The 12,125-nt window shown below is 43.5% G+C and overlaps 1 protein-coding gene across 7 annotated transcripts in view; it reads left to right on the top strand.

The window, feature by feature from the left end:
• SIRT6 (sirtuin 6) overlaps positions 1-11,893 on the top strand; it is a 293,306-nt gene extending 281,413 nt beyond the window's left edge. For all 7 annotated transcript variants that reach the window (XM_069767854.1, XM_069767858.1, XM_069767852.1 and 4 more), the window contains one exon: positions 7,676-11,893. In XM_069767854.1, coding sequence (XP_069623955.1) covers positions 7,676-7,933 — 258 coding nt within the window. In that variant the 3' untranslated portion in view covers positions 7,934-11,893. The remainder of the gene's footprint in view (positions 1-7,675) is intronic.
• The last annotated feature ends 232 nt before the right edge of the window (positions 11,894-12,125 follow it).

A 12,125-nucleotide genomic window follows, 5' to 3' on the forward strand; every position in this document is an offset into this window, starting at 1 on the left:
AAAGTTGTTGTACAATTTCTCCTGAGTAAGTTGATACCCCATATGTGGGGGAAAACCACTGTTTGGGTGCACGGCAGAGCTTGGAAGGAAAGGAGCGCCGATTGACTTTTTCAAACCAAAATTGGCTGGAATTGAGGTTCGATGCCATGTTGCGTTTGGAGAGCCCTAGATGTGCCTAAACAGTGAAAACCTGCCACAAGTGACCCCATTTTGGAAACTAGACCCCCAAGGAACTTATCTAGATGTGCCTAAACAGTGGCAATGCCCAACAAGTGCCCCCTTTTGAGAAACTAGACTCCCAAGGAACCTATCTAGATGTGCCCCCTTTTTGGAACTACTCTACGGTTTCCGGTTATGACAATTTAAGCAAATTAGTAGTGCATGGAGGTGTGGTACACTTGAAGCAATCTTTCATACACAGGCCAGGTTTTTCGGGGCCGCTGTCGCATTGATAAATGGTGTCCTTGCGTTTTCCCCGTTTGTAACACACTTGGCACCTTTTTGCGACTTACCACCCCGGGAAATGCTGACCTGATACAATACGAACACCTTCAGTTCAGGCAGTATTGGGGCCCGCTCCTTCCTGAGTGCCAAATATCAGGGCCTTAACCACTACCTCCTGGAACTGAAGGTGTGGCCTGTGTTATGACCTGGTGGTTAAGAGGCCACACTGAAATGACCTGGTGGCTAAAACGCAACATGGAACGAGCTCTGAGAAGGTGGTATCTCTACTGACCGCAGTCCCTAATCCTAACAACACAACTAGAAATAGCCGTGGGATGTTCCTGACACTCCCTAGACACCTCGTCACAGCCTAAGATATAACTACCCCTAAAGAAGGAAATAGAAAGCTATCTTGCCTCAGAGAAACCCCCAAAAGGAAAGATAGCCCCCCACAAATATTGACTGTGAAAGGAGAGGGAAATGACGAACACAGAAATGAAATTAGAATTCAGCAAAGGGGAGGCCAATACTAAACTAGATAGACAGAGAGCAAAGGATACTGTGCGGTCAGTATTAAAAACTACAAAATCCACGCAGAGTTTACAAAAATGAACTCCACACCGACTCACGGTGTGGAGGGGCAAATCTGCTTTCCCAGAGCTTCCAGCTAGCCTAATTAAGACATAGTGACAAGCTGGACAAAAGAGACAAAATGCAAAGCAATAGAGTCCAAACAAATGGACAAACTAGCGAAACGTATCTTTTGCAGACAAGGACTGGCCATATGAGAAATCCAAGGGAAGAATCAAATCCAACCAAGAACATTGACAGCAGGCATGGACTAAAGCCCAGAGCAGGTTTAAATAACAAACCCAGGCAAGGCAATTAGTGAAGGCAGCTGCTACAGCTACCTAACGGAGCAGCAGTTCCACTCGAAACCACCAGAACCAAGGGCAGAACTCACAAACATACCATTAGCAACCACAGGAGGGAGCTCCAGAACGGAACTCACAACAATACCCCCCCCCCTTGAGAAGGGGTCACCGAACCCTCACCAGAGCTCCCAGGCCGATCAGGACGAGCCAAATGGAAAGCATGAACCAAATTGGGAGCATGAACATCGGAGGCAACAACCCAAGAATTATCCTCCTGGCCATAACCCTTCCACTTGACCAGATACTGAAGGTTCCGCCTCGAAAAACGAGAATCCAAAATCTTCTCAACCACATATTCCAATTCCCCCTCAACCAACACCGGAGCAGGAGGATCAACGGAGGGAACCATAGGTACCACATATCTCCGCAACAAGGATCTATGGAACACATTATGAATGGAAAAGGAAGCTGGAAGGGCCAAACGAAAAGACACTGGATTGATAATTTCAGAAATCTTATAAGGCCCAATAAAGCGAGGCTTGAACTTAGGGGAAGAAACCTTCATAGGAACATGACGAGAAGACAACCAGACCAAATCCCCAACACGAAGCCGGGGACCAACACACCGACGACGGTTAGCAAAACGCTGAGCCTTCTCCTGAGACAACGTCAAATTGTCCACCACATGAGTCCAAATTTGCTGCAACCTGTCCACCACGGAATCCACACCAGGACAGTCAGAAGGCTCAAGCTGCCCTGAAGAAAAACGAGGATGAAAACCAAAGTTACAAAAAAAAGGCGAAACCAAGGTAGCCGAACTAGCCCGATTATTAAGGGCAAACTCGGCCAACGGCAAAAAGGTCACCCAATCATCCTAATCAGCAGACACGAAGCATCTCAAATAGGTTTCCAAGGTCTGATTGGTTCGCTCCGTTTGGCCATTTGTCTGAGGATGGAATGCAGAAGAAAAAGACAAGTCAATGCCCATTCTAGCACAAAAGGACCGCCAAAACCTAGAAACGAACTGGGAACCTCTGTCAGACACAATATTCTCCGGAATACCATGCAAACGAACCACATGCTGAAAAAATAATGGAACTAAATCAGAAGAGGAAGGCAACTTAGGCAACGGCACCAAATGGACCATCTTAGAAAACCGGTCACAAACCACCCAGATGACAGACATCTTCTGAGAAACCGGGAGATCAGAAATAAAATCCATGGAAATATGCGTCCATGGCCTCTCAGGAATAGGCAAAGGCAAAAGCAACCCGCTGGCACGGGAACAGCAAGGCTTAGCCCGAGCACAGGTCCCACAGGACTGCACAAACGAACACACATCCCGCGACAAGGAAGGCCACCAAAAGGACCTAGCCACCAAATCTCTGGTACCGAAAATCCCAGGGTGACCAGCCAACACCGAACCATGAACCTCAGAAATTACCCTACTAGTCCATCTATCAGGAACAAACAATTTCCCCACAGGACAGCGGTCAGGTTTATCAGCCTGAAACTCCTGAAGTACCCGCCGTAAATCAGAGGAGATGGCAGAAAGAATCACCCCCTCCTTGAGGATCCCAGCCGGCTCAAGAACTCCCGGAGAATCAGGCAAAAAACTCCTAGAAAGGGCATCAGCATTCACATTCTTAGATCCAGGAATATACGAGACCACAAAATCAAAACGTGAGAAAAACAAAGACCACCGAGCCTGTCTAGGATTCAACCGCTTAGCAGACTCGAGGTAAATCAGATTCTTGTGATCAGTCAAGACCACCACGCGATGCTTGGCTCCCTCAAGCCAATGTCGCCACTCCTCAAATGCCCACTTCATAGCCAACAACTCCCGATTGCCGACATCATAAATATGCTCAGAAGATGAAAATTTTCTGGAGAAGAAGGCACATGGTTTCATCAAAGAGCCATCAGAATTTCTCTGAGACAAAACGGCCCCTGCCCCAATCTCAGAAGCATCAACCTCAACCTGAAAAGGGAGAGAAACATCTGGCTGACGCAACACAGGGGCAGAAGTAAAACGACGTTTAAGCTCCTGAAAGGCCTCAACAGCCTCAGAGGACCAATTCGTCACATCAGCGCCTTTCTTCGTCAAATCGGTCAGAGGCTTCACCACACTAGAAAAATTAGCAATAAAGCGACGATAAAAATTGGCAAAGCCCAAAAATTTCTGAAGGCTCTTTACAGATGTAGGTTGAGTCCAATCATGAATGGCCTGGACTTTAACAGGGTCCATTTCAATAGCCGAGGGAGAAAAAATGAAACCCAAAAAAGAAACCCTCTGAACTCCAAAGAGGCACTTAGACCCCTTCACAAACAACGCATTAGAACGAAGGACCTGAAACACCATCCTAACCTGCTTCACATGAGACTCCCAATCATCGGAGAAAACCAAAATATCATCCAAATACACAATCATAAATTTATCCAGATAATTCCGGAAGATATCATGCATAAAGAACTGAAATACTGATGGAGCATTAGAGAGCCCGAATGGCATCACAAGATATTCAAAATGGCCTTCAGGCGTATTAAATGCTGTTTTCCATTCATCACCTTGTTTAATACGCACAAGATTATACGCCCCTCGGAGGTTGATTTTAGTAAACCAACTAGCACCCTTAATCCGAGCAAACAAATCAGAAAGCAAAGGCAACGGATACTGGAATTTGACAGTGATCTTATTGAGAAGGCGATAATCTATACAGGGTCTCAAGGAGCCATCCTTCTTGGCAACAAAAAAAAATCCCGCTCCCAACGGTGACGAAGACGGGCGAATATGCCCTTTCTCCAAGGACTCCTTTACATAACTCCGCATAGCGGCATGCTCTGGCACAGACAGATTGAAAAGTCGGCCCTTAGGGAACTTACAGCCAGGAATCAAATTAATGGCACAATCGCAGTCCCTATGAGGAGGCAGGGAACTGGACTTGGGCCCATCAAATACATCCTGGAAATCCAACAAAACCTCAGGAACTTCAGAAGAAGGGGACGAGGAAATGGACATCAAAGGAATATCACTATGTATCCCCTGACAACCCCAACCAGTCACAGACATAGATCTCCAATCCAGCACTGGATTATGTTCCTGTAACCGTGGAAAACCCAGCACAAGAACATCATGCAAATTATGCAACACCAAAAAACGAATATTTTCCTGATGTGCTGGAGTCATGCACATGGTTAACTGTGTCCAGTACTGAGTTTTATTCTTGGCCAATGGCGTAGCATCAATCCCCCTTAAGGGAATAGGACTCTGCAAAGGTTCCAAGGAAAAACCACCGTCTGGCAAACTCTAAATCCATTAAGTTCAGGGCAGCGCCAGAATCCACAAATGCCATAACAGAAAAGGACGACAATGAGCAAATCAGGGTAGCAGACAAGAGAAATTTAGGCTGCACAGTACTAATGGTAACAGACCTAGTGACCCTCCTAGTACGCTTAGGGCAGAGGTCCCCAACTCCAGGCCTCGAGGGCCGCGAACAGTGCAGGTTTTCAGGATTTCCTTAGTATTGCACAGGGGTTGGAATCATCACCTGTGCAGATGATCACAATACCACCGATGCAATACTAAAGAAATCCTGAAAACCTGCACTGTTGGCAGCCCTCGAGGCCTGGAGTTGGGGACCCCTGGCTTAGGGCAATCAGAAATAGCATGAGCTGAATCCCCACAGTAAAAACACAGGCCATTCTGACGTCTGAATTTCTGCCTTTCTGCTCTAGTCAAAATCCTATCACATTGCATAGGCTCAGGACTTCGCTCAGAGGACACTGCCATATGGTGCACCGCCTTGCGCTCACGCAAGCGCCGATCAATCTGAATGCATACATCTATCTATTCATATATCTATCTATAGATATATCTGGATAGATGTATGGCTAGTGTAGGGTGTGTGTCCAGTGTTCGGATTACATCCAAATTAGCTGCAGATTGGATGCTGCGTACTTGTAATCCCATCGGATGATGCCTGCACACACACCCCAAAAGACCCCCCGCACATAACCGAACAGTCCCGCACACATCCGAAAAGTCCTGCACACACCTGAACAGCCAGGCACACACCCGCACAGCCTCGCACACACCTGAACAGTCCCGCACAGCACCACACACATCTGTTATGACCTGGTGGTTAAGAGGCCACACTGAAATGACCTGGTGGCTAAAACGCAACATGGAACGAGCTCTGAGAAGGTGGTATCTCTACTGACCGCAGTCCCTAATCCTAACAACACAACTAGAAATAGCCGTGGGATGTTCCTGACACTCCCTAGACACCTCGTCACAGCCTAAGATATAACTACCCCTAAAGAAGGAAATAGAAAGCTATCTTGCCTCAGAGAAACCCCCAAAAGGAAAGATAGCCCCCACAAATATTGACTCTGAAAGGAGAGGGAAATGATGAACACAGAAATAAAATTAGAATTCAGCAAAGGGGAGGCCAATACTAAACTAGATAGACAGAGAGCAAAGGATGCTGTGCGGTCAGTATTAAAAACTACAAAATCCACGCAGAGTTTACAAAAATGAACTCCACACCGACTCACGGTGTGGAGGGGCAAATCTGCTTTCCCAGAGCTTCCAGCTAGCCTAAATAAGACATAGTGACAAGCTGGACAAAAGAGACAAAATGCAAAGCAATAGAGTCCAAACAAATGGACAAACAAACTAGCAAAACTTATCTTTTGCAGACAAGGACTGGCCATATGAAAAATCCAAGGGAAGAATCAAATCCAACCAAGAACATTGACAGCAGGCATGGACTAAAGCCCAGAGCAGGTTTAAATAACAAACCCAGGCAAGGCGATTAGTGAAGGCAGCTGCTACAGCTACCTAACGGAGCAGCAGTTCCACTCAAAACCACCAGAGGGAGCCCAAGGGCAGAACTCGCAAACATACCATTAGCAACCACAGGAGGGAGCTCCAGAACGGAACTCACAACAGGCCTGTGCATCATGGCAGTAGGAAAGCGTTGAGCATTGCCATTTGTACAATATACACGGCCAGCTTTTTGTACCACTCCTTGGCCTTTCTCAAAGCACTATACGGTTGGAGGAATTGATCAGAGAGATCAACGCCCCCCATGTTTTTGTTGTACACCAGTACACAGTCCGGTTTGCTGACCTGTGTAGAGGTACCTCGTACAGCGCTGAGTACGCTGCCATCACCATGTATGGTGGTCAGTAAAAAGACCTCTTTCTTGTACTTGACCAGAATTAGTTGGTTGCTACATTGAGCTCTGCTGTCACCCCTTCTGAGCATCTGCCCAAGTAGCATTTTCGGGAGGCCTCTCTTATTTTTGTGAACAGTATTGCAGGCTGCAGTACCTCGCGTAGAGAGGGATTTGAAGAGTTGGATGCTGGTGTAAAAGTTATCGGTGTAGAGAGATAACCTTTATCCAGCAGTGGGTGCACCAGCTCCTACACAATTTTCCTATCCAGGGGGACTTTCAAGGGGTTCAATCCTGGTGTAAACGCTAGACCTTTGGTTGTACCCTGAGGTACTCTCACACAGTTTATAGAGTTTAATTCTGTACCTGGCCCCCTTGCTGGGCAGGTACTGACTTTATCTGAGCCTTCCCTTTACATGAACTAAGGACTCATCCATGCAGATGTCCCCTTGGGGCACGTACACTTCAGCAATATTTTTGTTGGTGTTCGATGAGAAATTGCATATCAACAGAATAAAAAACTGTTTTAAAATAATGCTGATGTAAAGTAGACATGTGAAATGTTATTTAACTATTTTGTAAGATATAACTATTTGATTTAAGGTCATAAAAAATAAAAGATTAGAAATTGAAAATTGTTTGCCAAAATTTGGATATTTCTAAAAGTAAATGCAAAAAATACCTTCCTAAATTTACCGCTTTCATGAAGTACAAAATGTCTCAGAACCAGTAGGACACGATGAAGCATTCCAGAGTTATTGCCACATAAAGTGACACTGGTCAGAATTGGAAAATTTGGCCTGGTCAGGGGAAGGTACAATTTGTGCAAATTCTCCTGAGTACGCAGATACCCCATACCTGGTGTAAATCTACTGTTTGGGCGCACGGAAGTGCTCAGAATGGAAGGAGTGACAGTGGAAACCTCTCACAAGTGACCCCATTTAAATGTATTGGGCAGTAATAATTCATAAGTATATTATTCTGATATGTGATATCATATCAATGGATATTTCCATAGCCATAGACACTTCAGAATATATTTTTGATTCAACCACTGGTATCGACAGTCTTGTCTTTTGTGCATTTGTGTGTCATAAACCATACTTATCAAACTGTAAATTGGTTTGTCTTTATTATAATATCTTATACCTTGACCATCTGCCTTTTTTTGCCTAGGATCGTTATGCTGAGCTGCGAATTCATGGATATGTGGATGAAGTAATGACTCTGTTAATGCAGAGTCTAGATCTCAAAATTCCTGCATGGACTGGCCCTCCAATAACATTAGAATCAAAAGATCAGGTCTTTGACCACCGTATTGACTACAGTGAAGATTCAGATTCAGCACATACCAAAAAGGAAGAAAGGGACACCTGTATTGAAGAGAAGCCTCACCTGCCAAAAAGAGCAAAAGTGGAGACAACTTGTACATAAAATTAAATAAATGTTTACAGTCGGTTAAAGATTTTATTGTTAGAGATTTTTCAGTGCTTATGCATTAGACATATAAGGATATGTGCACGTGTTGAGTATTTGCAGGAGATTTTTCTGTTGCACATATCGGTTATCAGAAAAAAACGCTGCATAATGTGTTTTTGCTTGTGTTTTTTTTTCTCATTTTGGTGAAAAATGCAGGAAGAATTGACATGATGCAGATTTGAAAAATCCCTTTTGCTTAAAACTATAATGAAAAAATAAGCATCATGTGCATGAGACTTCATATGTCATTCACTTTGCTCTTACTGTAAAACGCTGCTCTCCCCCTCCAGTAGGTACATGTGGAAAAAAACTTGACAAAAACACAACATGTGAACAAGCCCTAAGAAATGATCCAAGTGTGTTGGAGTGGGAGCAAAGCTTGCGCCAACACAGGGGTTTTTGAATATCACAGCAGAGATGCAATGTGTCCATAACTTCACGTTGCAAATTCATTACAGTATTGTTTACTTACATTTTTGTATGGAGATATTTTATATAGAATGGTTTAGAAAACCCAGAAACTACCTTTAAACAGAAAAAAGGAGTTGTGAAGAGAACATTTCTGATTCTGACAGATTACAACACTTTCTTTTTTTTTTTCAAATTAACTTTATTGGGTTTTACAATTATCGGGGAGAGGGAGGAAGTAGGCAAAAAAGGGGTAAGGGGGGGAAGGGGAGGGAGAGTGGATAAGGGAGGGGGGAAGAGAAGGGGAGAAAAGGAGAAAGAAGACACTTGTGATGTGCGTCAACAGGCACTCACGGTTACCGTAAAGTAATAGTAAATATACGTGCAACAGCTTAGACACAGTAGTCAATCGAACAAATCTCCAAAACTCGAGATAGCACTTTCAACTGCGGAGTACTACGGGAAAACTTCTTCCCAACGGGCCCATTTTTCAGAACATTTTTTGAAATTGTCATTAGCGATGGCAAATTTATGCTCATAGGTTTTATGGAGGGCAACACGTTCCATTATCTCTTGAAATGAAGGAGGTGCAGTGCTTTTCCAGTTATAGGCGATGGCGTTTTTTGTGACCAGAAGTATGTGGGTAACCAACGCCTTAAGAGGAAAATGTATAGCGTTTAGTCCCACAGAGAGCAATGCCATTTGAGGGGATAAAATGTTTTTTCCTAGTAGTACACCAATTAGAGCAGAGATCCTGGCTGGTGGTTTTATTTTAGGGCAGCTCCAGAAGATGTGGAGCAAGTTGCCCCTAAGGCCACCATCCCTCCAACAGTCCGAGGAGACACGACCCCCCCATCAGCCTTGCGGGGGTAAGGTACCAGCGAGAGACCAGTTTAAAATATGACTCTTGTAAAGTCATTGCGACAGTAGCGGAATAGGTGTGAACCAGGGCTTTTTCCCATTCGTCTGCATCAATTGTTATCTGGAGCTCTTGCTCTCATTTCAACATAGATGTGGATTTAACAAAATCAGAGTTGTGGTTAAACCAACCATATATATATTTGTAACTCCAGAATATATTGTGATCAGGGTTACAAATAAGGTTTTGTGTGGCTTCAAAGAGAAAAGGTCTGTTTGATAGAAACTTTTGAATTTGATCTTTAATGATCTGATATTCACAGAACATGGAGGAAGGAATACTGAAATTATTTTTAAGGGTATTAAAGGGTAAAAAAAAATTCCCCGTCAAATATGTGTATCAGTTTCGTAATTTTGTACTCTGACCATATGGGGTTGACTATCTTGTTATGTAGCTCAAAGATGAAGGAGATAGCTAGGTTACACAGAGATTCAAATCTCCCTGTGCCCCTCTTGGGCCTGGCCAGTTTAGACCATGCTTTACTAGCTGCTATGAATATTGAATGTGATTTGTTGCTGACATTTTTTACATTCATTAGTTGTTTCAGAATAAGTTCTTTAGGTGCTCTGTCTAAATTTAGAGTAGTCTCGATCTCTAACAATGCGGGGGATTCCGCTTTAGACCACCAAAAGAAGCTCTGCCTAATTAAATTAGTGTAGTAGTGGGCCGAAATGTTAGGTAGACCAATTCCCCCCGTTGATTTATTTTTATAGAGTGTTCTATAGCCACTCTCGCTTTCTTGTTATTCCACAGGTAAGTGTTAATTAAAGATTGAATGTTGGTTAAGTATGGGGTTGGGATAGGGATGGGAATGGACCTGAAGATATACAAGATTTTGGGGATTATGAAGGTTTTGACTGATAGGTTCTTCCCCCACCATGACAGATACTTCCCTGCGAAGTAGTTCAGATCGAGTGAGATGTTCCTAGTTAGGCAGTCAATATTTGTTGGGATGAGTGAGTTCATGTTTTTTGTAATCTTGATCCCCAGATAAGTAAAATCGTTTACCACCCGAACTGGTCACTTTTTTTTATCTCGCTAATCTGATGGGGTTCTAGGTTGAATTGTAGAATTTAGGACTTAGGGTACCGTCACACAGTGCAATTTTGATCGCTACGAAGGCACGATTCGTGACGTTCGAGCGATAAAGTTACGATATCGCAGTGTCTGACACGCTCCTGCGATCAGGGACCCCGCTGAGAATCGTACGTCGTAGCAGATCGTTTGAAACTTTCTTTCGTCGTCTAGTGTCCCGCTGTGGCGGCATGATCGCATGGTGTAACATATATCGTATACGATGTGCGCATAGTAACCAACGGCTTCTACATCGCACATACGTCATGAAATTATCGCTCCAGCGTCGTAGATTGCAAAGTGTGACAGCAGTCTACGACGCTGGAGCGATATTGTTACGATGCTGGAGCGTCACGGATCGTACCGTTGTAGCGATGAAAATTGCACTGTGTGACGGTACCCTTAGTCTTGTTAATTTTAAAATATGATAGATGAGAAAATAAATCCAGTAAATTTTGGGATTGATATTAAAGGGTCTGTCAGGGTCAGAACAATGTTGTCGACAAAGAGGCCAATTTTAAATTCTCTACTTTTCGTTTGGATGCCTGATATGTTTTTATCCTCTTTTACTGACTGAGCTAAAGGCTCGATCGCCAGAGCGAACAGCAGAGGAGACAGGGGGCAACCCTGGCGTGTGCCATTCGTGATTGAAAAGGGTGAGGAGAGGTGATTATTCGAGAAAACCCTGGCAGTTGGACCTGAGTAGAGAGCCATTATTGCGGAAATACACTGTGGATTGAAACCAAATTGCTGTAGAGTAAGTTTTAGATATGTCCAATTTAGGCGGTCAAACGCCATTTCCGCGTCCAACGATGCGATGATTGAAGGGATTTTTTTTTAATTGATGATTTTCATCAGGTCGATAATCCTCCTCGTTCCATCGACAGATTGTCTGCCCCTGACAAACCCTATCTGGTCATTGTTTATCAGTTTAGGTAGGAAGTTGTTGATCCTGTTTGCAAGAATTTTTGAGTATAGTTTAATATCTGTATTGACTAAAGATAGGAAAAAAAAGGGGGGTTGAGTTCCAGCTCTTTAAAATAAGTCTTTATTCATGCCATTAAAAACACATTGTACACGGTGTACACTCTCTCTCCGGCATGTGCCGATGGACAGCAGAGACACGGCGACGCGTTTTGATCAAGCGATCTTTGTCAAAGCCATACTACGATCTGATTGATCACCTTAGTTATAGGAAATATTATCCAATCAGATCTCATCTACTTGTCACATGACCTATAAACAGGTCCTACAATAAAATCAAATGCAAACCTATAGACAATACATAAAAATTCATCTCATAGTTAACAATAGTGCAGCATTACTTCGTTGCGCTTATTTAATCCTGTGGGAAATCGGGTATTTAAATGAAAAATCCAAAATGCTTCTCTCGTAAGGAGACACCGCCTGATGTCTCCACCTCGCAGTGATACATTAACATGTTCTATTCCCTGGACTTGGAGATACGTTGTGCTACGGGCATGGTGCATAATAAAGTGCTTGGCAGCTGCTGATATATTTCTATTAGTATTGTGGATGTTTTTTATATCATATAAATGTTCTCTTATTCGTGTTTTTAACTTTCTGGACGTACATCCTACATATGATAGATTACATTTTTTGCAGTCAATTTTATATACAATATTGGTGGAATTACAGTTAATGTATTGTTTAATATCAAATTTTACTGTTCCATCCGCATTATAAAAACTTTTTGAGACACCAGCATGTTGGCACGTCATACAG

Source organism: Ranitomeya imitator, chromosome 1 (assembly GCF_032444005.1).
Source record: "Ranitomeya imitator isolate aRanImi1 chromosome 1, aRanImi1.pri, whole genome shotgun sequence".
Lineage (NCBI taxonomy): Eukaryota > Metazoa > Chordata > Amphibia > Anura > Dendrobatidae > Ranitomeya > Ranitomeya imitator.